At 30.8% G+C, this 27,748-nt stretch overlaps 1 protein-coding gene across 1 annotated transcript in view; it reads right to left on the bottom strand.

Annotated features, from left to right (window-relative positions):
* hlk (hulk) overlaps positions 1 to 27,748 on the bottom strand; it is a 93,475-nt gene that overhangs the window by 48,565 nt on the left and 17,162 nt on the right. Inside the window, exon 2 of the mRNA XM_085952811.1 lies at positions 1,084 to 1,266. Within this exon, the coding sequence (XP_085808937.1) occupies positions 1,084 to 1,266 (183 nt within the window). The remainder of the gene's footprint in view (positions 1 to 1,083; positions 1,267 to 27,748) is intronic.

The raw sequence follows: 27,748 nt of genomic DNA, 5'->3' as shown, positions 1-27,748 counted from the left end.
ATGTTCGATGTTCTGGTATATTATTCAATTCTTGGGGCGACTTTCGTTGATGCAGATGACCTACTCAATTCGTCAGAAGATTTAAGAGGGGGCCTCTAAACAGGTCAAACCAGTTATACATATATTATTTTAAACTAACAATAAAAAAATAGTTATTATTCACAAATCGAGTATAAAATCTTCATGCGAGGGATATGTTACTGTAAGTTCAAATTTAGTTAATATGATTTATTGTAATGTTAACATTTTACTTTTCATTTTCTATATCAGCGTTTCTCAATATTGTTACACCCGCAGACAACTGAAAATAGGAGAAACGTTTGTGGCAACGTATAATAACGTCTGATCGTGATTGATTTCGTGACGTAAACCATTACTTAATCTATTTTAATAACAAAAACACAATGCACAAATACTTGCGGATGCACGGGTTTTGAAGATTTTATTGGAATTTTTATCATATGCATTTGGACGCCAAAAATTCACGGACCACCAGAAAATTTCTGCAGACCACCGATTAAGAAACATTGCATATATCAAGTATCAGTAAATCATAATGTATTTAAATAGCAAAGAGGTAAACTTAAAAAAAAAACCCGATTTGGGCAATGAAAAATCTTTTAAAACTCAAAACAAAGAAACTCAAATTAGAAGAAAAGAAGTAGGTAATTCAAATGTTATCATTAAAAAATACCAGATGTGTAATGTGCAAAAAATCACTAAATTGCCTCAATGCTGTCAATATGCATTTCTCGAATACAGATAAATATTACATAAGTTTAAAAAAATCCCTCCAATTAACGGGGAGATAAAAAAACCAGATAGGTACGTAAGTGCAAGTGTAACCAAAAAAAGAAACCACTTATATGATTGTGTGTCATCATCATCACTGTTGTCTTCAATAATAATAATTTTTTGTTACAGGATGTGATTCTCGGAAAGAGATGCATTTTTAGATACTTACCAATGTTGGTAGTTGAGAATTTTTGGTTTTAATTTTATAATCAGGCAAGTCTCTAAGCCCGCCAGTGTTCGAATTACGTATAGGTATCACAGGCTTTGGGTTATATATCTGAAACTTACCGTCGTAGATGATTGGCTCCTTCTCTCGGAAGTAGGTGAGGGCGGGGAAATTTTTGATGCCATAGTGCTTCGCGAGTCGCTTGTCGTTGATTTTGACAAAATCAACCCCAAACGTGTCGGTGTCATCGTCGATTTTTTCTAGTTCGGCAAGCACCTTGTCGCACGTCACACAACTCCGCGCATCTGTTGAAGATAACATAACATTAGCGAAATCACAGAAAAGTAAACATGGTATCTAAATCCGTTCAAAAGAGGAACATATTTTATAGACATAAGCTGAGAGGCTGTTGTTGGTGATCTTCACCTTGCCTCTCCACCAAAAATTGACGCTGAAAAAGTATTACTGAATAAACGTCAAATTACCCCGGATGTGGCGTTGAAGACCTGTCAGTGAAAGTGGGATGCTTCCACCACAAGAGCAGGCACACACATTTTGTTCTTTCCTAATACTAGTTTGACTTTTGACCATTACACCAGACATTTATTGATCGGCGGAGAACAACAGGATGATAACCACATCTTATGGGAATGTCCGAAAATGTGCTCCGAAAGGGAACAGATAATCAAGTCGGTTCAACCAGCTATTAGGCCCACCGGGTCGTCCGATCTGGTCGCCACAAAGGCCAACTTTAATGCTTTCAAAAAAATGCGGCCTCTTATTGCAGACGAGAAAATCTCTTCATATAGGTAAGTATATCCATACTGTATTTTAAACATATTGAGATAAAACTTTGTTAAATTTATACCAATAATGTATTCTATAATCTGTGAAAGGTGTATCAATATTTGTCTAATAGTTTTTTGAGTTATAATGGAACAACAAGACAATAATATACTTACAAAAACTATTTTATGATTTCGTGTCGAAGAAGTAGTCAAAACGTCGATCAAATACAATTATTTTGAAATCATTAACAGACACATCAATTATATTACTAATATTGTTGATACACGTGGAAATATAATACTATGAACCCCTACTCCGTTTTTCAATCTTCTACTCGGTATAATCATTACTTGCTACGGTGCGTAGACCCCCTTAAAACTGAAAGTAAATAATTTTTATTATAAAAGTCATTTTTTCACTGTGAGTTTAATATTGATATAGTTATACAATTTAGATAATTGGCATATATCATTCTTTAAATCAAAATTGTTTTCCCATTTGTATCGAATATCGACGAATACTTTATAGCAAGTAATCATTCAAAGTTTGCGAAAAAATTTCAAACATTTATCTTATATGTATCTACGTATTTATTATTCCACCCTGTAAGTAGTGTGGTGCGGGGCGGGTTGGCTTGAAGGGGTCTATGTTTGTGTTGTATGTAATGAAATTATGACGTGTGAAACTAGGCCCACCTTTAGATACTATTAAAGTAATTAGTCTGTATATGTCGGTAACTAATATTAAAATGTGTACAATCATAACGCATTATTAAAAATAATGCTTAAAATAAACTTGACATATTTTGTTTATTCTTAAATTTTCTAGTTAAACAGAACAAATTGCCGCGCGTTTTAACATACTGTTGTAAATGGAAATTTGTATGTTATATTTCAATTATATTATAACGCCTTGGTCACTGTCTGAATGTATATTATAATTCTTTTAGTTTGTTATTTTAGTTTAGCTTCGTCGACGAGATGTCTTCGTCTTTGGTATATTGGAATCATTTTACAGTGGCATCATGGGTAATTCGCAGTTGTATTGGCATTGTTTGCCTGTTTTAATGCTAGTAAACAGTAAAAACATAACTGCAAATGGCTACTGCCGTACCACAATGATTCTGTAGAATAGTTTTGGATATATAATACACCTAGTAGAAATTAAAAAATAGGATTTAATAAAGTTTGTAATTATGAAGACCTTCAGAAGTAACCGCTACGTTCTACGGGTCGTAGCATGACTTCTACGCCACGTAGTCAATAATGCCTGTACATATTTATATTGTATATGGAACGTAGCAAAACTTTTACAGTAGACGGGTAGGTAGTATATAGACAGAGTGTATTAATGTTTCTCAACGTACGGGTGATTGGGATATGTACAAATATAAATTAAAGAAACCACTTTAATTATTAGATGTAATTAAATCACAATCTTGTGAGTCTCACTAAACTCTCCAACATCTAAAATATCAAAGGTAAATTACTCTTTTTATTATTAATCGGACCATATGAGAGGTTCTAACATAGTTTTTGCGAGGAATGGTTATAAGCCAGTCATTCAACGCATGTTCTTGGTCCAAAAATATATAACAAAAGATAACATGAGAATTTTCCCGACCAGAAATTATGAATTTGAACGACTGTACTATGGTGAATGTTCCATGAATCCTTTATCGTAAGTATGACATATGTGACATTCTCATTATAATCTTTTTTATTATAATTTTAGATTTAATATGCATGATTAATTATCTTCGAAACATCTGTAGAAACTTCTACAGTTGATTATGTTAATGTTGCAACTGTCTGGGTTTCAAATTAATTCATTCGCAGTTTAGATGTTTCAGATTCGTTTATTTCAAGAATGTCTTAACATTATTAGAACATTTTATATGTCATTTGTTCAAGGTTATGATGCGGGTAAAAATACTTAAGCATTATTCACACGAGAAGACAATAACTACATTATTCTGCGAAATTTTTCTTTTTGCGGGGCGCCTGTTCTTAGTCGTAAATTTTCGTCTGCAAAAGCTACAGAGAAATAGGATTTTTGTTGATTTTTTTATTCTGTATAATCCATAGGCGTCTCGTCAGATTTACGATTTGCGAACGACTGACTGATTTTTCCGAGAGGAAAATTAGCGAGAAAGACGCGTCGCCAAGCGGACGGTCGCGGACGAAGCGACCTTTTTAGGAGATCGCCGGCCTGAGAATAGGTCGGCCGGGGACAGGCAGAGTCCCCTCTCCTCTCGAGTCTGTCCCCTCCTGCGATATCACCCCTCCCAAGCGCGGGAAAACGGACGCCTCTGCCGGAAAATTAACAAAGCAATGTCTTGGAACAGACCAGTGTTTACAATGTAATAATTTTTGTATTATTTACATGTTTGAAAACAAACACATGAAAAAATTATCATTCGTTTGACATAATATATTTTGTAATAAATATTAAGTTCTTTTGGATATTACTACTGGTCTATTGATTTTCATTTTAGGCAATAATCTAATAGCCCAGGGTGAACCCGACTTTATCTAGTTGCCATCTCAATTCCAGTCTATCCTCAGCTATATTTCTTCAAGCCAAGATCCCGATCGCTCGAGTATCCTAAGCCATGCAAAGCACCTCTAAACTGCCAGACCAGACAAGACCAGACCAGACGCTTTTGACCCAAAAACTTTCCAGGATGGTCGACTGTAATATAACCATCTTAGTCGGAAAATCTTGATAGTTTTAAATAGGCGTCATCCATATATGTTATCACGACCCAAAGGAGACAGTTAGGATTCTAAGTAATGCAGTAATTTATGATAATGGGGATAGAGGAAATTTTAGAAAATGTCACTTTTTCTGTGAATAAAATCTTCAGTGAAATACTGAAATCGATAATTTTCAAGTAAGTTGTAATTTAGGCAGGGGAGTAACAGAATATATGAATTATGACGTAATTTATCCACCATAAGGATAAATTATTCATCGCTGATCTCATTTTTTACTCTAAATATCTCTATTATCCTTTTTCTTTCAAATTTTAGCACATGGCCGTGCACGATGCCTCGGATATGGGGTGTGAGTTTCATATCTTTAAAAGATGGTTAACGTTTTTACCAGTATCGATAGTTTATATAAAACACTGTATTATTGAATTAAATTTTCCTAGAATAATACAATACTTATGATAATATATATATCGTGCTTCTGAATATCTTTATAGATATTAATAATACGGTTGAATTTTCTTGATAATTGAAGGGTTGAAAGTTTATAGGGTCTAAGTGCCAAAAATGTGAAACTGAGATATAACAAAAAAAAGAATACAACCATATTATATACATATGAAAACTCACATTTTTATTTGTACAAAGTTACAGAAGAATATTAGTATAATATGATAAGTTTACATAATTCTAATGATAAAATAAACAAAGGAAGAATAAAATATTTAAACATGGACAATATTGAAACGTTCTATGTAGAAGGGTATGTTAGGAACATAGACCCTTCAGAATATCATTAGGCTTGGCATATAGATGGTATTGAAGTAAAAAACTTGTTATAGATTTTTTGGCACTTAGACTCTATAGACTTTCAACCTTTCAATTATGTATTTCTACTACAAAAAAATTTACGATCAAATAGTGGAATGAAATTGAAAAACCAATTTTATTTGTCCTTCATTTTTATATTTTTTAAAGTATGGTTTAATTGTCCCAGGACCGGGCCTGTATCAGCACATCGTCTACATATTTGTTACATATGACTCCAATCACCTATCCACATTACTATGTTGCTATTTAAACTGATACATTAATGGCTTGATGAATGTATTATTATATTATTTAGTATATAATAATATAATATATTATCTGTAATATTCATGAAAAGTTGAAGAATCATAGACAATGCTGTGAAATGGAGTAACTCTATTGACCAAGCCTGCATGTCTGGTGAAATGAAAATGATGGAATATTTGTTTTAATTAATGTACGGCATATCAGGTTGTATGCTACCAGTGCTCACGTAATCATGTGAAACATGCAAGATAAATCCAAAAAATACGAGTAATAAAATTTGGCATGGAAAGGTGCATCTTGGGCATAACGCAGAGAGACCACAAAATAAATCAACGAATAACTAGGCAGACAAGAGTACACGATGTGACAAAGGTAGCCAAGCAATAGGCAGGAAAAATGCCGTCATAAAGTGGTACCCAAGGGTTACTAAACAATCACAATGATGTCCTAAATCTCGCTGGATTGATAAACTCGAAAAGTTTGCGGCAGTGAAGAAGTATGGACCGAGAAGAGTGAAAAAAGCTAGGGAAAGTATTTGTGCAGTAGTGTATAATATCCACGTGAATGAAATTTAAACGAGACCGTTCAAGCTGAGAGTAATTATGTCGCAAATGCCAACTTCTGGAGAAACACCCTGTAGCTATTAAAAAACCAGACACGTCAAATTAAAAAAAACAATAGGTATTTTAAAATTGTAAAGTATAGAAATATATTATAAATTGTATAGTAGGTAGATAAGAACTTTAATATTATTAAAATAATAATTATTTTCTATGTATGTTAGTTAGCACCTGTAGAATATTCAGAAAAAATAGTAAAAATTATACTTGCTGATAATACAATAAAACTAAACAAAATTTTGATAAGTAATAATTTTAAGCAGGTAAATAAATGTCAAGGTACACAGTATATATATTTTTTATATTATTAGGAATAACGTGATATTGTTCATGTTTTTAATTTTCCGATCGCTGGAGCGGTCCTTGACCCACTTGCCTTCGAAATCGATTTCGACGTTATGCAACTGTTTTTGGCAGATTTGGCTCATACCCAACATGCGAAATTTTCAGATGATGAACTAACGTAATTAATTCTTTAGTCTGAAAGTGCAATGAGGAGCTCTATCGTACATCTATCGGGTATTAGGTATAGTAAACACGTAACTGCGTGACATATCTATATTAATTCAGTACGAAAATTTATGAATGAAGTGATGAATAATTCGAGTGCTTAAAGTCAGACAATGTTATCTACAAAAAAGGGTTTTTTTTTTAGATAACGTTATTTTACATTTACGGCTACATGATAGTCAAACAACGTGATGTCAATCTTTTCTAATTTCTTATTAAATCGTCAGTAAAGTTTAACGCTAACTACATAAGTTACCCTTGTTTTCATATTTTTTTAAAACTATCCCTATAAATTTTAACATCATCATAAGCAAGATAAATGTACAATACACAATAAATTATAAAATATTAACATCAGGTTTTAAATAAACATTTCCCTTGTTGAGTTACAAGAATCTAACATAACGATTTTTGGCTCTCCTGTAAAGTTACACTTTTGTAGATATTGTTGTTTGACACTAAGCCCTCGAATTAATCTGATATGTAATTTATATCAAAGCGAGGGTGAAACAATGTAAAATACCCCTCGTTACCATGTCATATAAAATTACTCTTTCAGTTAGATCACAAAATAAAACTTATGTAAAGCAGAAATATAAAAACATTTACAAGTTTTTAATTAATAAATTATTAAGATAATATAAATACTCTAAGACAGTGCTTCATAAAATATTTCATACCTCGGTCCCCAAAATCTGTATACAATAATATACCCGCCACCTCTTCATAAAATAATAAATATTTTAGTTATTAAACGCTTTATTTGGCATTTATTATTACTATTCATACATATTACTTATATATTATTTATCACGAGCAAAATAAAATTTACTATATGCGAAGCATACAAAAACAATTAAATAATAAGGGTGTGGTCGCATATTATTGCATATCAATTTAAATGTTAGATAATGATAATATGGTAATTTGCAAGGAATTTTCTTCAAGTCTCCATTGAAAGGCATGGTCTGTGATTATTTTTTTATTGAGTAATCACGAAAATGCTGTTTTGATGAGTTAGGATGATAACTAAAGATGGTTACCAATATGTACTGCTTTTGCAATAGACGGATATTCTAGTGAACTGCCGCGATCGCTGCCGTGACAACAGACCGAGCATACGTCTTATTCTACACTTGCATTCTACAATCGTCTCAGACGAAAAAATGACGCAAGTTTAATTGGCATGCATATTGCAACATTTGTTTTAAGTCCTACGATCAATGGGGGCCACTGCCCATAAGTTTGGGAAGCACTGCGTGAGTGAGTGTAAATTAGCAATGTCACTCTTTTTGCTAGCGAATTTTCTAATATATGTGTTTCTGATTCTTTTCCATGTTACGTATTTTCAATAAAGAATGTTACATTGTTAAATGTTATGTGCATTTTAATCTTGAATAAAAAATACACAGGATTAGATTATATTTTTATCATTAAATTATTTTGGGTTCAATGCAAAAATACGAACGAATAGTTAATAGGTAATCAATTTTATTATTATTGTGTGCTTGCCTTGGAACAAAAATTATATTTTTTTGAACTTAAAATTGAAACTAATTGATTTGATCACTTTTAATCTGTCCAATATTATTTGTAGAATGAGGAAGATAAAAATTTATAGTTAAAATTACAATTAAAGTTGTAGTTCTTTTTTGTTTCCATTACCAAATAGTTCTGATTAAAATCTTTAGTCATAGGATTCCAACAATGAAGAATTATGGTGCAGATTGGATCAGAACTGAATGGATGCAGGCTCGACTCCTCTTGGTAGCGATATTTGAAAAAAATATAATAGGTATGTTTCCAAAGTATGTAAGTTTAATAATGAATGCCGCATTCCTAATCATGTACGTATATAAATAATTGAATAAAAGAAATAGTTATGTATTTAAAAAGGTTGATTTAAATCTAATGTGGAGTATTGTAAACAACCACTCATAATAAATAAAGAGTTAAAGCATATTATGCATACATGATAATATTATACAAGCTCAAAACACGCAATACTCTTTGACAGTAAAAATATTTGGAGTCAGGAGAAATCTCGTTCACTGAAAGCATTCGACCAAAATGTAGGTGACAAGGTTTTCTTAAAATATCCGGCGCAAGGGCAAATTATTCAGGTTTATTGTCTTGAATCTGTTTACAAAAACACTTGCAGTATGATCGTTTTAAAGTAATTATTGCGTGTATAATAATGACATGGAATAAAGACCAGTTTTGTATTTAGATATTTTTCTGGTACACTGAAAGAACACGATAAAAGCAATAATATATCTATGCTTTTTTGTCAACGGCTAGGGGTAACAGTCGCTATCAAGCGCAAGAATGCGGCATACGTAAAGCATATTCCGTAAATATAAAATGTATAATGATTGCAATATATTGTCCAAAGAAAGATTGAAGGTAGAGAAAATGTAGGTGTAAATAATGAATTTATCTTGTCGGGAAGTTATTGAACGTTGTTGAATCCTGGACTTCAACACGTTAGAGATACAGTATTGACGGAGGATGCGCCGCGTGTAATGTAGGTAATACGTAGGGTTTCAATACCGGTATTTCAGTATTTATCAATACCGGTTTTAAAAATCCAAAATACCGAAATTTTCGGTATTAAGAAAGCACACTCGTTTACGTATTTGAAAATGAATTATCAGTTATGTGCTGCTAAAATGAAAATATTGACTGAATCCAACAGAGGTGAAATAATTATAAAACAAAATTGTTCAAATATATTTATATAATTGTCACGATGAATTATTATAATAGTATTCTAAATAGAAAACATCCGTGACAAGTGTTCAATTATTCTATAATTATACAGCCAGGCATATTTGCATTTAAATTGAAGGCTTTAAATAAAATTATCAATGCATTGAAATTATTTGTAAAATTCACCAGTTCTAGAACACATTTTTTTAAATGTCGACATGTAGGAAGGTTTTTGCCATAACATAATTTTTTAAAGGGGTTTTAATAGCTATATTTACTGATAAGTACTTCTGTTTTTTAATGTTTTAACGAATACCGGTATTAATACCGGTATTCAATAATAAATACCGAAAAACCGGTTTTGACATTTTAATTCGGTATTGCAATCCCTAATAATACGTACACATGTCTCCATATTGGAAGACTATGGCATCATAGAACGTCTCTTTTCTACATACTTGCACAATACGCATTCATCAATTGTGCAGCATTATTAGTAGTAAAAATCGGTGCAGCCTACGGAGAATAGTGGTCACTGTAGGCGTCAAAGAATAAAGATGTAGACATTATCATGTACTCGTAATAATAGATAAGCGCAGATAAACATAGAAGGAGATTATTGGTAACAGCTAAAGCTTATAATTTCAGTGATACATCAATTAATGATATGAAGAGATTATTTATTTGATATTTGTTGAAGGTTCCCAATAAACTATATCTTTTTCTGTCGTATCCGTGCGAAAGATATGTCTAGACTCTTCTTAACTACGCCTTGGCTACCGTGGTGGCCTCGCTATTACTTTAAACATTTATCATTGATGGTGCAGATGGATAGAATAAGCGGACAGACCTTAATACGTTAGCATATTAAAGGATCATCGGAGTATCTCCACTTCTTAATACTGTTGCATTCAGGGAACTCAGAAATAATGGGAACTGAAATACCTAACGAGTAAGGAGAAGCAGGCAACGATCTCAAATGCGGAAGAATACGGTATAAACTTAAACACATGACAAGAATACATCATATATTATGTCCAATACTGACAACTGCTCGCGGTTTATGCATTGATGCTCATTTAATATTGGTGCATTGCACACACTATTGCACATCCATAATGCCTGGTTCATTTTTGTAGGGTACCCACACATTCAAAACCATGCGTTAAAATGTAGTGTATTGAATATTGCCTATCGGAATTATATTTATTAATCTCTGGTTGTATTATAAGAGTTAATCTTGTCATTATCGGCAATATTGTGATCAAAAAAGATGTTTTTTCTAATAATTACAGCAATGTAAACAACCATGAAATATTTTTCGTCATCAGTTTCTAAATTAAACTGAGTCAATTTAAAACTGACGTTGTAAATATGGTATTTAGATAATGCACAGTTAATTTCACGTACTTATTCATTTCAGTAGGTAGCCAACTGTGTTATATAATAATATATTATAAATGATGGGTCAGGCTTTAATGATGTGGTTGTCAAGATGGAGAAAACCTATTGTCTGTTGCATATTTTTGTTGGCCGAAATTGCGAGTACGCACGCATTATAAAATGTGTTATAACATGAATCGTGATGTCGGCCGGACGCGGACGCATTTCGGGAGTGACGGCGTCCAAAAATAATTCAAACCGACGCGCGACGTCGGTGTTTTGCAACGTCCGCCAGGGTTGCCACAAACCACCAATGACAAGTCAAAATTACTATAATGTTTTTAAATAGTAATAATAGCTCTAAAAGAAGAATTGTCGATATTTATAAGAAGGGTGTTGCGGTAATCCATTACAATAAAGTGTATATTGTTTTTAGTGTTTTATAGACTCCATAAACGTTAAAATTTGTATTTTTAAAGTTATTTTCTCAAACTGTTAAAATAACAAACTTTTTTTGATAATTCAATAAAAATCACAAAATTATCTACAATATGAAGAATCTAACTCTATGGGAGACTGAATTGTATGTGACTTTATTGATTTATATTCAATACAATAGGTCACTACAGCATTTAATCTCAAAGTGGATCTAATAAACACGAATAATTACCATATATTGAACATACATTACATAACTTGAAAACACCTTAGATATATACCCAGTAGAAAAAAATCATATTTGAAAAAAATACTGATATCGCGCCAACTGTGCATTAATCAATTATGCTACGAGCCTCTTATCCAATTGCGAAAATTTAAACTAGTAGATCATACATGAAATTTGTTCCATATATGGAATGTAACATTCTCAAAATCTTGTGAATTATTCGTTGAATAAAAGAAATGGTTTATTACAAATAATTACCATAATGATAACTGTAGGCTTATGTATATAAAAAGTAAAATAAAAGTTCAAAAAAAATCTGTAAATTAATATTATTATATTACTTACGCATTTAAAAAATATATAGGTATACTATTTCTTTTATTTAAGAATAATTTACAATATTTGACAATGTTACATTTTATATATGTATTAAACATAGGTACATCATTTGAAAACATCTCACGTTTACCCACTAGAAAAATCTATTTTGTAAAAAAAACCTACGGGACTAGAGCCTCTAACCACTAGATTTGTGCCTATGTGATTTTCCAATTAAGTTACGGACAATCCACTTAATTACGATGAATTTAACTAGTACTTCTTACGTAAAATGCTTATCAAATTGCGTTGAACAATTGCTCACTAGAGATATTTTCAAATCTTGTATGTAAAAAATATATGTTTTAGTAGTATTTACAAGATACCCTCTTTTGTAAAGACGGTGGCAAAGATAGGTCGTCACTTATCTGACATAATAGGTGAGTAACGTTAGGGTGTTAAAAGTAAAACCCTAACTCCTAGATATACTGATTCAAAAATCGCATTCTACATAAATAATAAAAAAGATGCAACATTGATTGAAGATGGTATTGACAATTAAAATACAGTTAATGGGTTGTGGTCCGCGTTGTTGACAACCCTGTCGGTTAAGAAGTCGCAGTGACTGCATACGCGCAGGAACAGAACAACGTTTATCTTAACCTGTCACAAGTTCACAGTTGCATCGCCAACTCTTTGCCAATTTATTGAGTTCGCTTGAACCAAACTCACTCCCTATACTTTCGTTCTTAGAAACTTTCTATCACAAATAACATATCTACTCATGATAGATTATGTGACCCACAATTAAATAATATACTGTATTGAAATAAAATATATTCAATAATTATTTCATTCAATAGAGATGAAGCCTAAATGTATGAAATTAAAGCAACAAAACCTCTGATCAAGTTTTTTTTCTATATGCCTTTATGAATATCGAGTACTTCCTATCGAGGTTTATTTAAGGACCTTGGCGTGCAAACTACTCTACTTGATGCTAAGTCAAAGGATATTTGTGCCGGCTGAGAAAAATGCCTTATAGAAAACAATTCGTCTAACCCAGTGGTTCTCATGTGAAATTTAGCTGTGGCCGCACAATTGACATTGACAGTTCTATAGAAACGTCTGGTGGCCGCAAATTTCACTTTAGTTGTGATTGAAAAAAATAAAGCTAAGTTTTATTTACTAAAATAATGGATCAATTTTATTATAGACAAGTCTATTTAATAAAAGACATTTGAACATTTTAGTACATATCTATTCATTTAAAAATAATGCAAATGGAAATTCCTCAATACTCCCTTTTTCCAATGCGAGCCGCATGGCTGCTTCTGAGTTTACATCATTCTGTCAACTGGCTTCGATATTTATTTTTTATGAAGTGCATTACACTGAATAATCTTTCACAGTATACAGCAGTAGGAAAAATAGATTGACTTGAGTGTGGAAAGAAATTTAAGACAAGTCATGTATATTCAACCAATTGTTCTGTAAAGCGCTGGTGGCCTCACATGAGAACCACTGGTCTAACCACTTGCTTATTTGATTTCGGCTAGGGAATATGAAACCATCTTGCGAAAATCTTGGAAAATTCTTTATAGCGCAAGACGGTGGTGATTTTGAAAAACATTTCGTCTTATTCATTGGAAACTGAGAACTGCGATTTATAGTCCAATTTTTGTAATTTTAGTTGCATAAGACTGAACTTCTGAGCATATACTTCTCCTAACTTATGTTTTTCTATAAGTGACTGTGAAGTGAGTAGGTTTAATTGCAGAGAACTTCATAGTATTACAATGACATTTATTAGCCAATTTGCATGGGGTATAAAACACAATCCGTCACGATGAGTGGATAAGCTCGTAAGTCGATTAGTAGACGTATATAACATAATTGCACCCGAGTAAGTAGTCACAATTAACATAAAAATAACAGCCATTGCGTGAGTCAAATCGTTAAAATCCATGTGATTTTCTGTTTCAAAATGCGATTTTTTCATTTTTTTAAAACTGTCTATTTATATTTGTACGCAAAATCGACTATTTCCATAGGCAATAGATTTTATTCAAAGTTAACTATGTCCTTCTTAAATAATAAAACTATAAAACTGAAAAAACAAAAACTTGAAATTTGGTTTTTCTTAAATTAATATTAATCTATAATCTAGACCAAGGGGGCAAACTGCGGCCCGCGGGCCGCATGTGGGCCGCCGGGTATTTTTTTGTGGCCCGCCATCATTAATTATTGTATTTCTGATTACGAATAACTTTTTTATAATTTTTAAAAAAAATATTGACAATATATTAAAATTTGAAGAATTTGTTGTTTCGTAAATGTATTATCTCAGTACGTCTTCCTTGCGTCTCGTCTCACACTATGTAACCACTATTTTCTACGTTGAACATCGTGACACATTTAAATACTTTTAACTCCGCGTTGCAAGGAAAAAATTATATGCCCATGATATAGTACAAAGTTTGAATGGATTTCAATTAAAACTCAAGTTATTCCTTCGACAAATATTCAATAAAGACGTGGACCACTTTCCAACTTTGAAGTTGCTGAATATACCAGAATATAAATTTGAAGAATATGGTAAAATTATTAATGCTCTGAATGACGATTTTTCACAAAGATTTTGTGACTTCCGAAAAATTGAGACAAGTTTAGCAATAGTACGCGATCCATTTTCAATGGATATTGATAGTATACCGACAGAGCTACAACTTGAGATTATTGATCTGCAGTGTGACACTGATTTAAGAGAATTGCATCGTCGTGAAGAAATCTCAAAATTTTACAATGCCCTTAATTCGGACGACCAACTTAAAGATTATGCAATTTTTGGATCAACCTATATAATATGTTAACAAACATTTTCGATCATGAACCTCAATAAAAATTCTTTACGATCAAATACCTCCGATGCCCATTTACACGCAGTTTTGAGAATATCAACTACAAAATTAACACCTGAATTTTAAAAAATATACAACAGTTTCATTCCTCTCATTAAATTTTTGTAATGTTTATTTTTCGTGATAATAAATGGTGTATATCTAAAAATGGTATTTTACTTGCGGCCCGCTGCTCATTTTAAATTCTTGAATTTGGCCCTCCATCCAAAAAGTTTGCCCCTCCCCTGATATAGACTATCCAATTTTTCAGGATTCATAAATACTTGTAGTACCTAACTATCAACATGCATTAATAGGTTATGCATATTATACTATTAAATGTCTGTAATAGAAAATCGTGATTTTAATTGCTGTCAATTTTTAGAGACGTTTATAACGTTAAATATAAGGAAAAGTAGCTCCCCAATTTTCAGCTGGAATATTTTGTTAATTTTATTTTGATACACATTACGGTTTAAGTGCTACAATTAATATTTCAATGACAGTATATGAGTCAAAATGCTTGACATTAAAAAAAATCCTATTAGTTATGTACTATTTCTTTATTTTCCATTAATTTTGAGTGAGTATCATCCCCTTGAACCTCAATGGTAGAGCTATCTGTCTGACTGAATCATCATGACTTTACCATGATGCCATGGTTATTTTTAATTAGCTAGATTGTGTGGTAAGAATAGTCCATCCACGATCCCTATCATGATTCCCATATCATGTAGCAGGCCCCATACCTATCGCTATGTATAAGGCCAGCGTCATACAATCAGGGACATTCCGAATATTTTTACCGATGTCTTGTATTTTTTTTTAATTCACTTATTTATAATTGAGTTGTCGGCATTTTGTATCAAATAAATCACCCGTTTCTAACCTTTTTTGTGTCACGAACACCTTTTGTAGTAGCCAGATAACTTGCACACCCGCCAAATAAACATATAAAGGAATTTTTCTTAAAGCGAGAAAATTTTCAACCTTATCGCAACCATATATTTTTATACGTGAAATATAAAAGCACCGCAGGTGACATTTCTTACTGTTCGTGGAATAAATTTGCAAGAAAAGTAAATGTAAATAAAAAAGACATGCCAAGCCCAAGCCGGGACTCCAGTCAACAGCCCTGTCAGCACTCCCCTTCTTGGGGACCATGATAGTCTACGTATATCTCCACTTAATACTTTGGACGCGGAAGACGCACACGGTGCGTAATGACCAGGCGGCCGATCGATGTAATTAACGTGCATTTTAAAGGGGGCAATTAAAATCTCATTATCTATTCAGCAGCGAAAGCGTTAAATATCTTGTTGTACCTATGTTACTACATCCACTAGTTCAATCTGTTTTTATGTTGTTTTTTAGTCGTGACAGGAGTTTTTAACACGTGCTGTGTCCATATTTCACAGAAATCAGTAAATGACAACACGATCACTGCTGACCTGTTAATTAATATTTATTTACCACATTTAAATATCATGTTAATTATATCTAATGGCCAGTAATACAAATGCGCCAGTCGCGTTGTCAGCACGAAATGAATTTAAATAAGTATGAACTGGTTCAACATAATATTATATTATAATTATTTTGTGTTAAAGATATTTATCTCGAGTCGTGATTTGAGACGGGCCTTTGAAAGTTTTTTTTATTTTATTTTAAATATCTCATAGATCTTGTTCGAATATACAAATACCGTATACAAAACGTAGATGACTATCTTGCTGGATTGATGAGAGACTCAGGTTTGACGGTGAAATTATGAGCGATAAAATAAAAAGAATGGCATCGTGGTATAAAAATCATCTTTCAGCAGTTAATGGAAGAAAAACGATTACACATGTTTTTGTGGTTAATTGCAAGATAATAATGGTTATCGGAGTACTCCCATGATTATGTCAATTTATAGGCCAATACCTTTTTAATAATAATACACAAAAATATAAAGAATAATACAGTTTGTTGCTGAAAGGGCACACAGGTCTCAGGCATCAACATTATAACAAACTGTGTTATTATATTTATATTAATTTGTTTGTGTGAACGAAGAATTAAATTTAAAACTTGTGTGCTGACAAAATAGTTAAGTATAGTGTTTATTCACAGGTGCCACTGTTAAATTATAATAATATTAAACATTATATGTAATTGATTAGAAACGTAATATGTACCTACATGAAAGGGTTGTCATCAGGTATTTAAGGGTTAAGGGTTAAAATTGTCAGATGTTGTTTATTTTGGAGTTTTTGCTGTTGTTTATGTATTTTCATTTTCATAATGAACTATTGTAGGTAGGTCCTAAAAGGTTCTCCACTCTGCCTAATGTGCCTTATGGATAAGGCACAATATATCTACAGTATAAGTTTAAAGAGCGTATCACGTTCGCTATGATACGGTATTTGCCTAAAAGGCTGTGGAGACATGTAGGGAAATGGAGGGCAAAACGTAATAATTACGCTTCAACCTTCAATCAACCTTAATTATTAAGGTTGAAGGAGTCTGTTATATATGTATGTGTGTGTTATATTAGTAGTACCTATTAATCGCGGGTTTATCCATCGATTACAAAGAATTTTCCTAACAGCTGTTTAGCGATGTACCGAGATTGATTCCGTGCGGTTAATAACGTCGGTATAACGGATCATCGGTGAATTCAATTAGATCGCATGTATTTGTACTGGGGCAGACAATGAGCTGTGATGGGACCGTCGTTAATTGCTACTGGCCAAGTGTATTATTAGACAATGCGTAGACTTCGACTGACAATGTTGTTTAATGTACAGCGTAGGATGTTTCTGTGTCTGCTTTAAAGCTCGGGCAATCTTATTTGGAAGTTCAAGTTGATAAGCTTATCTTATGGAAGCACCAAGTTAGGGTATCCACCATATATTTTGATATATATAAAAATATCGGAAATGGCTTACAATATTTTTGTCAAAAACGTGACCTTGCGTCACGTGGGCAGATTTAAATCCTAATAAAACCATTATAGTGCATAAATTAACCATTTTAAATATGTAAACAATTAAAAATATTAGCAAGTACAAGTACGTTATAACTAAACATTTGGAGTAATCCGGATGTCTGTTAATAATTAGGGCAATGAATTATACCCTAATTTAAAACACAATAACTGATTGTCAATATTAACGTATTTCATGTAACTAATTAAATTCGTTGTAATTAAATAGGATGCCCGTATTATAATTGGTAAAGCACATTGGCGCAAATTTAGTGGTTAAAGGTTAAAGTCCTGCCGGGTGTCGTATTTTTTTTCAAACAATTATTGAAGAAAATCATTACTTAAAAGGACTAATAAAACTTATTTACTTTATGACAATCTTGGTAGAAATCTTTAGTGTGTTTTTAGAACTAGGAAATGGTCTTGATATTGATCAATCAATTGACATAATAAATAAGAGTATTAATATTATAAATAATTCATTGATCTGCCAGAGAAATAAATTTAGCTTATTTCGAATATTTTATAATTAAAAATCCGCCTTTATGTGTTTCCTCGTTTCTATTTCACTAAAAATCAAAAAAACATTTCTTATTATTAAATATTATATTATCATGTTGTATTTTATGAATTTTGGTCTATTATACTTTTCCTTTTTTTAGGAAATTTTATGCAACACTGTAGGTAGTTAATAATAAGGTGAGACATCTCTTTTCACTCAAAAATGGAATGGATTTCTTTTGTACGAAATCATGGTATTATCAAACATAAACATTTATCCCGTATCGACGCAGTGAAAGGAAAGTTTAACGTTCAAAGAAACTTTGTATTACAAAAGAATTAAAATGTTACCTCATTTGGGATAATCGTGAATATGAATCATACCATAATACATGGACAGGAATATTCATGTATAAAAATATTTTAAATCTGATGGAGTAAAATGGATTCAATGGAAGAATTTATTCTTTGAATAAATATTTCTTTAAAGAAAAAGGAAGTTGGTGTCAGTAAGAGAATTTAGTAAATCAATAAATGGGTCAAGGCAAATAGCACCTGAGTGACAGATTTCAGAACGGACATAATGCATTTTCATAATGCGGCCAAGATAAGATAAGTTTCATAATTTTTAGTGTGTTATTAAATAGCTTTTCAAGCATTTCACATACTAACCTTTTTGTTTATGTTTATTATTATATATAATAATATGTACTACCTTTATACGTCGAAATTGACAATGAAACTACTTAAAGCTTTAATGGTAATGACGTTATGTTACAATACCTCTATAAATTATGTAAGTTTTCTATATTTTATAAAACCACTTCAAAAATAATAGCTAAATTTTGATGAATGGTTTCTGAAAGAGGAGTTTTATTAATGTTATTCTATCAACTTTTATTTGCAAACCTGTCGTAAGGTTCAGTTCTAAATTCAGTGTAATGGTTAACTTTTAATAAAACTTACACTATCATTTCTGACTTCAAGCTAGAGCCAGACAACATTTTCTCCTAACTAAAAGAACACTTACGGGAAAGCTCAATTTAAAATTTATTCATGCCCTTAATTTAAATGTGATTACAGGTTTATTGTTTTAAGAATTTCGGGTTTATATTACGCAAAGTGTGAATTGGGGCCTGATATTTATAATAATCTAAGTACAAAATCTGTAGGTACTTAACTCATTTTTGGCAACATTTGGCTTAGGACTTTCTGACTCTGAGGAACATCAATATCCTCATTCAGGTACTCACGCACAGGATTAAATGAACTTTTTTGTTTTTTTACTTCCTTCATCTCGTGTCTTTTATAATTTTATATCATTTAATTTTTTAAAATGATAATTTATATTTTGATTATAAATATATTATACCAAATTGACCGTAATTCTACCGTATTTTTTTACTGCTTAAAATCATCAATAGGTATTATAAAAATCAAAAGTAGTAATTTCCAACCGGTGTACAGTGGAACCCTGTAACTCGAGTGTGAATAGAGTAAAAAAGGTTTTAACGTGACCTATTTTTAAACAATTCCAGTTGTCAGGTAATGACGGTCGCCGCCTACCGCGCACTGTTAGTTTTATTCCTGTTAGCGTTTATAATTTGCACGATAACGTTATAGTTATAATACATAAATGATTTATTAACGTATTTTTTTTTTGTTAAGTACGTGTTTATTGGCCTATCTAAAAATCTTGTAAAAATGGGGCATCGCTTTTCATTTACTTAAATAGCTACAACTAGCAACGCTTTTTATATCACTGTCTACTGCTTTACATGTATTTTCTTATAATTTTCCTATCTGAACCTATAACATAACCTATAACGATAACATTAATCGGCTGGTTAGTGTTCCTTGGGTTCCTACTTCTATAAAATTCCCTAAGTGTTCCTCCAACCAAAAAAGGTTGGGATTCACTGATTCTGATGTGAATACGACGTTTTTAAATAAATATATAATACATTTAGGTAAATGTAAATTTCCGAAGAAATGAGAAATAGATATTGGCATAAACTGTATTATTAATTGTTTTCAATAAATTGTTTTGTTAGAAAAACGCGTTTTTAGAAATAACAAACACTTGAAATATTTAGTTATATACACTATTATCGACTAGACTTGAGGATGACCATCAGGATGCAACCAGTGTTGAGAGTAGTAATTATCATAATAATAAGTACATTACAATAAGTGTTTCTTATTTTTTTTTTTTACGAAAAAATCCAATCTCATTCAAACGTATTACAGATTTACCACATATCTACAAATAACGTTTGGTGAAATATTGACAAGATTAATATGTTTGTATATTTTTAATGACAATGAATTTATACTTACAATAAGACGACGTTTTTAAATTAAATTTAGACATAATAAATTATGACATCATGATGGTAAATCGTACAAAGTCTACAGGGTTTCAAGAATGAAAATAAGTTTTACTTTATCTGTTATTTTTTTCTTATATTGACGAGTGAGACGAGGAGATGAAACTCCAACAAGTGGGTGTAATCTAGTATCAAGTCTACAGTGATTCATTTTTGCAAAACACGAGCTTCGCACGTTCAAACAGCCTCTAGTTTTATATTAATGACTTTGGAATTACGCCAACTCACGAAGAGGGCCCACAATACAAAAATATATTTAATGTAGCATATCAAAACCACATTGCAGGATTATTTAGTTTCCGACCAAATGTTGAACTACAATAAAAACTATATATGTTAGCAGAGAATAGGTATATGTAATGATAATTCGCAAATTAATATAGCGGTCTTCTAACATTGACACGTCGTATCTGATATTCAATATTTTTGAAAAGAGAAGAGTTAAAAAGTTATACGAAAACTAATCAATGAAATCAAATAATAATAAAAATAGTTTATTTTTTCATGTAGCTGTATTTTATTACCACTTTTTCTTAGCTCGTATTCTTGTTTGTCCGGTGGTTGTTTATCCAGTACAAATATTGCAATCGATTTTTAACTAACTTTCCGACTAGCTAGACATATGAAACTTTAAGAATATATCAGAACACGATGCCAATGCATTCTTTTAATACTTTTAGCCATCTTTAAGTAGAATTGAATTCATTTTTAGTTATTTAAATTTATTTCGGAAGAAATCCGTAATCTAATCCACTATTATTGGTTGATAAGGGGGTGGTCCTAGCAACTAAATTATTAATATATACTTGCGTTACTATGGAAATCAAAATGACTTTTCAGTATTCTATATTTGTTTGTTTGTTGCAAAATAGCAAAATAGCAAAAAAATGATTTGTTGCCAATTGCCTTATTTGTTCTAAATTATGAATACATAGAATTGTCAAGTTTATATGATTCAACAGAAAATTTAAAAACGTTGTATATAAAAAGTTAATTTTACCTTGTAATTATTTGTTTTTATTTATCTGATTTTTTATATCATATTAATTCCCCCTATCAAAAATATTGAATGTCAATGTTAGAACATTGATAGCTCATATATGTCCAACGCGACGATAGTGGAATGGATTTTGGTCGATTTTGAGTTGTGAAAATGTAGGTATGTAGTCAATTGTAAAACAATATAATTTTATTGAGATGAAACATTCTACCAGAGACAGCTCGCAGAAAAAATACGAAGCGTACAGTTTGAGATATTTTTTTTGATAATGCATATAATTAAGTGTTTTTATTAATAAATATGTAGGTACCGAAAAACATTTAAAAAATATACTTTTCATTTTAAGTCAAAGTTAAACTACAATTTAAAAAACCAAAACTCTCAAAAACATACACACTTAATTGAAATAAAATGAACAAGGGTGAATTAATTGGAAGAAGAAGAATTGACTCGCATATTTTACTGTTTGCTCTATCCTATACGTATACGCTGTCGATCTGTCATACAAATTAATTCTAATGACAACGTTTATCCGTGTCTTCAAATTCCGACAGACAAAAGTTTTTGTAATCAAATAAGGTCGGTAAATGAAATTACTAACTTAAACGTAACCGCCGCCTGGCGCCAGCGAAATTGTATTATTAATTTTCTTATACTTGAAAAATTAATATTATTTTATTTAATACTAGATATTCACAAGATTTAAGAATATCAGATTATTTATTATTTATTATTATAGAAAAAAACAGAAACATAATAAGTATATACCTACATATTAGAATAGTATTAGAAAAATACGTTTTCTCATGCATACTTTATTAAGTGTCATTTTTTTAAATTTATTTTCGATATATTTTAATAGACTGGCTTAATTTTTATCCCAGCCCTTAGTTTGGCATAGTTTGAAGTGTGATAAAAATATTTACCCCTTAATTTTTATCATCTCAGACCCATTTGGAAAATCCTATATTAAATAAATTAGTAGTATAAAAAATACAGTGATAATAAATCACGATTTTAATGAATGAATAAGTGAAGAAAATAATAAACCTATAATCAGAAATTATCACAACATTATAGTTAAGGTTGACTAAATGGATATCTACTGATTTTTATTCAGTTTATAATCAACACTCCGTAAAATTGTACTATGTTCGGAAGTCATTTATAATATTGTTTAATTGCTCTTTAGTTAGATACCTACTCTCATGAGTCATTAAGAACGTTCGCAGATTTTTTGGCTCAGAGCCAGAATACATAACAGTTACTATGCATTACAGTATTACATACGCATATGTACATATTGTTTATCCGATAATATCACTCACATTCTAAGTTAGTAATATAATTTATATACATAGTCAAGACTGATATACATAAAACTGTAACAAATTATACAATGAGTTGTAAACTTTTGAGGGTCACCGTACATCTATACCTACAAAAATCGCTGTAGTTTAAACAGTTCATGATTACAGCCGTGGCGGAATACAAAATACAAATCTTCATTTGAAAAGAACAAAACAATTAATATGTATTTGTACAAAAAATGTTTGTTAATAGTTTTTCAATGGTACATTGATACATGTGTCAACATAGGGTACAGGAAAAATGTTTTGAAAAACATATTTTAAGCAAATGTTATGATATATTATTATACTCAAAAAGATTTAAAAAAATAATTGTTTGGATGAAAAATGTGTCAATTTAACATGTATTTTTTCCATGCAAAAATATTGTGTCATTATGCAAACGATTTTTTTGTAAAACAAAATATAAATACACATTAAATTATTCAGATATTCCCTATTCTAGAGTAGAGGCAGATTGCTTGGTTCTAATCCTTCATCTTGGTGTGTTAGAAATTGTGTTATTGAAAATTAGTGTGTATTCAATTCAGAGGATAATCCTAATGGTTGGGTTTAACAACTAATAATAACGGATTGTAGAGAGGCTACTAAGACTAATTATTTGTAGACGCTCATATGCTCCGCTTAAATGTGAATAGTAATTTACCCAATTAGATGAAGAACTACACACACAAAACACAAAAGTATGGGAAATGGATTACATTTAGGCGAGGCTATAAATGAATATATAATTCTCTAGTGTGGAGAAATTTGGGATAAATTTAAACAATATGTTATTAGTATTCAATCGTTACGTCTGTATCTTAATAGCAGTAAAGTTTATCACGTAATCGAAACGCGCATTTAATATTCATAATTATTTGAGGACTTAACCGGACTATTTCTTGCATTTTTTGACCTGACCGTCATTAGTCATAAACGAAATCCGGCTTCAAAGTCTTGGTTTATGGCGACTAGGTTTTGAATTTTTATCTCATTAATCAGTACTGTAGTTTTTACAAATCGCATATGGTACCTTCTGGTAACGATGGATCGATTACTTAAGGAAATAGGTAAACTAGAAAATTAAGGTTTTAAGGTTAAAAATTAAATTAATTAATATGTAATTAGGAAAAACATATAAAGACTAGCGGGTGACAGAGATTGGCAACAACTAAGGGGTAAGGGTAAGAAGAAGAAGAAAACAAATAATAATCTACTTAAGAAATGGTCGGCGTCCACGATTTTTTTTCAGTATAACGAATGCGAAGATGCGTACAAAGTAACGTATTATAGATTTTTTTTATAAATACAATAATCAATAAATAAATAAGTGTCAGATCGTAAAATTGGGTTAAGTTGGAAAGTATAAATAAAAAAGATTTTGACTCGATGTTCTTCCACGAAAAAATACTAATAATTTATTGAGCTAAATGAGCATACAGTATTTATAAGTTTATATGTAAGTTTACAATTTGTAGTCTAAGTTAACGATACATATCAAAGCTTAAAGTCTAAGTTTATTTACCTAACAAGCAAACGCGCGCAAAAATAAAAAGTCGAGGAATTCATGTTTATCAAAATTGTATTTACGTTTTGATTATAGCGTTAGATGATTTGTACAATTTAAAAGATTTATTTTTCGAAATAAAAGAAAAAAAACCTGAACATTTTTACCACAAGGGGTGTCAAGAAACCAATGCGTCAGAAAATAATAATTCAAAACTACAAATAGTTACATATACGTATTAAAATTGTTTGTGAAATCGACACGGTGAACATTTTCACTGATGCAGATTAAATAGTATTTTACTATCTTGTTACACAGTTATCTACCAGTTACAATCGAAGACCTACTCCATTCACGACATGCAGCAAATGATTATGTCCTTGAATGTAGGTGAATAATTCGACCAAATCTAGATTTAACAAGATACTATGTAATTATGTATAAATTGCAATAAAATACACATTAATCTACCCCCAGAGCTATGGAAAAGTACTCGATTTCCACTACTCATAAAGAAATATTTGTTTTATTTATATCAGACTTAAACTCTCGGCAGCAAGAGATGCAGTTCAATAAGACTTACTCGAAATTTTCTCTCAGCAGTAATTGCTATCTGGGACGTTTATATTAATTATAATATCACTGAATTAAACTTCCATTCTTCCAAACTTCTCTTAAAATTGTTTCAAATGTTCAATATAGGTAGTACCCATACAAGAGATTATTGTATTGTACTTCAATGTCAATGGTCTCCGATGATAGAAATTCATTAACCGAGAATTTTGAAATGATTGAGCTTTCCGATGAAAATAGCATCTTACCTAATTAACTATTGCATATTATATAAATTAAATATTTAATAAATTTACACTTCAATCATTTTCATATAATTTTAATATTTTATTCTGACTAATTTCCCAAAAGTTGACTTTTGGCCTGCGGTCCCCTGAAATGTTCTGTGATCCCCGGTTGAGAAACACTGCTGCGCGGTATCAATTACATTAATTTTAAAATTCATTTGAAACCGTTGTGAGCAAAAAAAAAAACATTGTAAAGAAATTTTTTAAAATATCAATGCTAATATCATAGAATCAATGCATTTTGATTTCCGGGAAACCAAAACACACACTAAACTTGAGTCAGACAGGTCAGACTTCTTTAACGCGATATATTTAAAAATAACCTGTACCACAAGTAAGTTTTGGCAGCGCGGGAAATTTAAAAGTTCCGTTTGAAGTATGTAGTTGGTGCTTTATTAAAAAAAACAAGTCGTTTCCGGTTGGAAGTTAAAAACATATGTTAAAAAGCTTGTGCAAATAGTATTAATAATTCTTGCCAGTAATTTTTGTTGCGAGATTAATAAAATTAATAACTTTAAAATAAAACTAATATAAGAAAGTACTTACTTACAAATATAATATTTTTTTAAACTAGATAATCAATACAAATATTTTTAGTTTGAACACCGCAATAAGTTTCACCTATATTGTAGAAATTATCATCAATGAAATATAATGCATAGGTATCCTGCTAGGTACGTATGTTAAAAATAATTTGTTTTCTATTAAATACAAATGGATTAACGTTGTTGATGGATTACCACCAAGTAAATGCAGATTTCGTTGAAACCTTTAAAATCTTTTGTTGGTATTAGATTGCAGGTAAATGCAATTTGAATTCTAAATTACAAAAGTCTGAAGTGCTTATGTTCGCAATCAATTATTGCAATTCAACATTTAGTTCCGTAGGTAAGCACCGTTCGGCCCTATGCCATAATCAGTGCTTGCAAAGTTTTGAATTGTTACTAATACTACTACTACTATAATACTAATTCATTACAATCTCAGTTATTTCCATTGTTTTAAGATATCAGTTTTTTGATTACTTTTACATCATGTTATGTTAAGGGGGGACATGCTCGTCGAAGGTCAAAATTGAGTTTTTATTGTATTTTCAAACCATGATCCTGGACACTCCTTAAACGTTGTAGATAATCTATTTATATAATTTTGAAGCCTTATTATCCTTTATAGTTATTTTAAACATTTGATGACTGCATGAAGTATTTTTGTTACATAAAATAGTATTCTTTTAAACCTCTCGCTCTAATATTTTAGAATATAGTCATATTTCGGTACAGAACTGTGCAGTGGTGTTAAGATTTTTTACATTTATTAATTTTTAAACGCATTTATAAAACCATTAGTATAATTTATTACGAGATAATTTTTGTAAAATATTCACGATAAAAAATTATTTTGATAATCTCTGTGATCCCAAATTTGACAAGAATAAGGCATTTTATTATTCAAAAAATCGGCAAGATTAACACATTTGAAGATGATTCTAAAGATATTTATTATAAGCTATGTCTTTGACCATTCAAGTGTGATAAAAATCTTATGAATAATGATTGCTTTATAATAATTATTGACCTAAGAATAAGGTAGTGTTTTTTTGAAATACGCCATTTCTTTTGTCATTCCCTAGTGGTTAAGCTACAACATACGGCCGTAGCCATAAAATGACAAACTATAATTAAAGTAGGAAGTAAAATTATGTTAACGCGCGTGTTTGAACATGTACCTAACCGAATTTTTTTTTATTTTTTTTTAAACGGTACATGTTCAAACACGCGCGTCAATATCATTTTACTCTTTACTTCAATTATAGTTTGTCAATTTATGGCTACGGCCGTATGTTGTAGCTTAACCACTGGGGAATGACAAAAGAAATGGCGTATTTCAAAAAAACACTACCTTATTCTTAGGTCAATAATTATTATAAAGCAATCATTATTCATAAGATGTTTATCACACTTGAATGGTCAAAGACATAGCTTATAATAAATATCTTTAGAATCATCTTAAAATGTGTTAATCTTGCCGATTTTTTGAATAATAAAATGCCTAATTCTTGTCAAATTTGGGATCACAGAGATTATCAATATAATTTTTTATCGTGAATATTTTACAAAAATTATCTCGTAATAAATTATGCTAATGGTTTTATAAATGCGTTTAAAAATTAATAAATGTAAAAAATCTTAACACCACTGCACAGTTATGTACCGAAATATGACTATATTCTAAAACATTAGAGCGAGAGGTTTAAAAGAATACTATTTTATGTAACAAAAATACTTCATGCAGTCATCAAATGTTTAAAATAACTATAAAGGATAATAAGGCTTCAAAAGTATATAAATAGATCATCTACAACGTTTAAGGAGTGTCCAGGATCATGGTTTGAATATACAATAAAAACTCAATTTTTACCTTCGACGAGCATGTCCCCCCTTAACGTACCTATATATACATATATATATTAACGTGTACAATTTGGTTAAATTAAGATATAATAAACACATTAT

Source organism: Rhyacophila brunnea, unplaced genomic scaffold, assembly GCF_057557595.1.
Source record: "Rhyacophila brunnea isolate RB1 unplaced genomic scaffold, BYU_Rbru_1.0 scaffold_10, whole genome shotgun sequence".
Classification (NCBI taxonomy): domain Eukaryota; kingdom Metazoa; phylum Arthropoda; class Insecta; order Trichoptera; family Rhyacophilidae; genus Rhyacophila; species Rhyacophila brunnea.
Note: the sequence above shows the minus strand (reverse complement) of the source record. Positions and strands in the feature narration are given on the sequence as shown.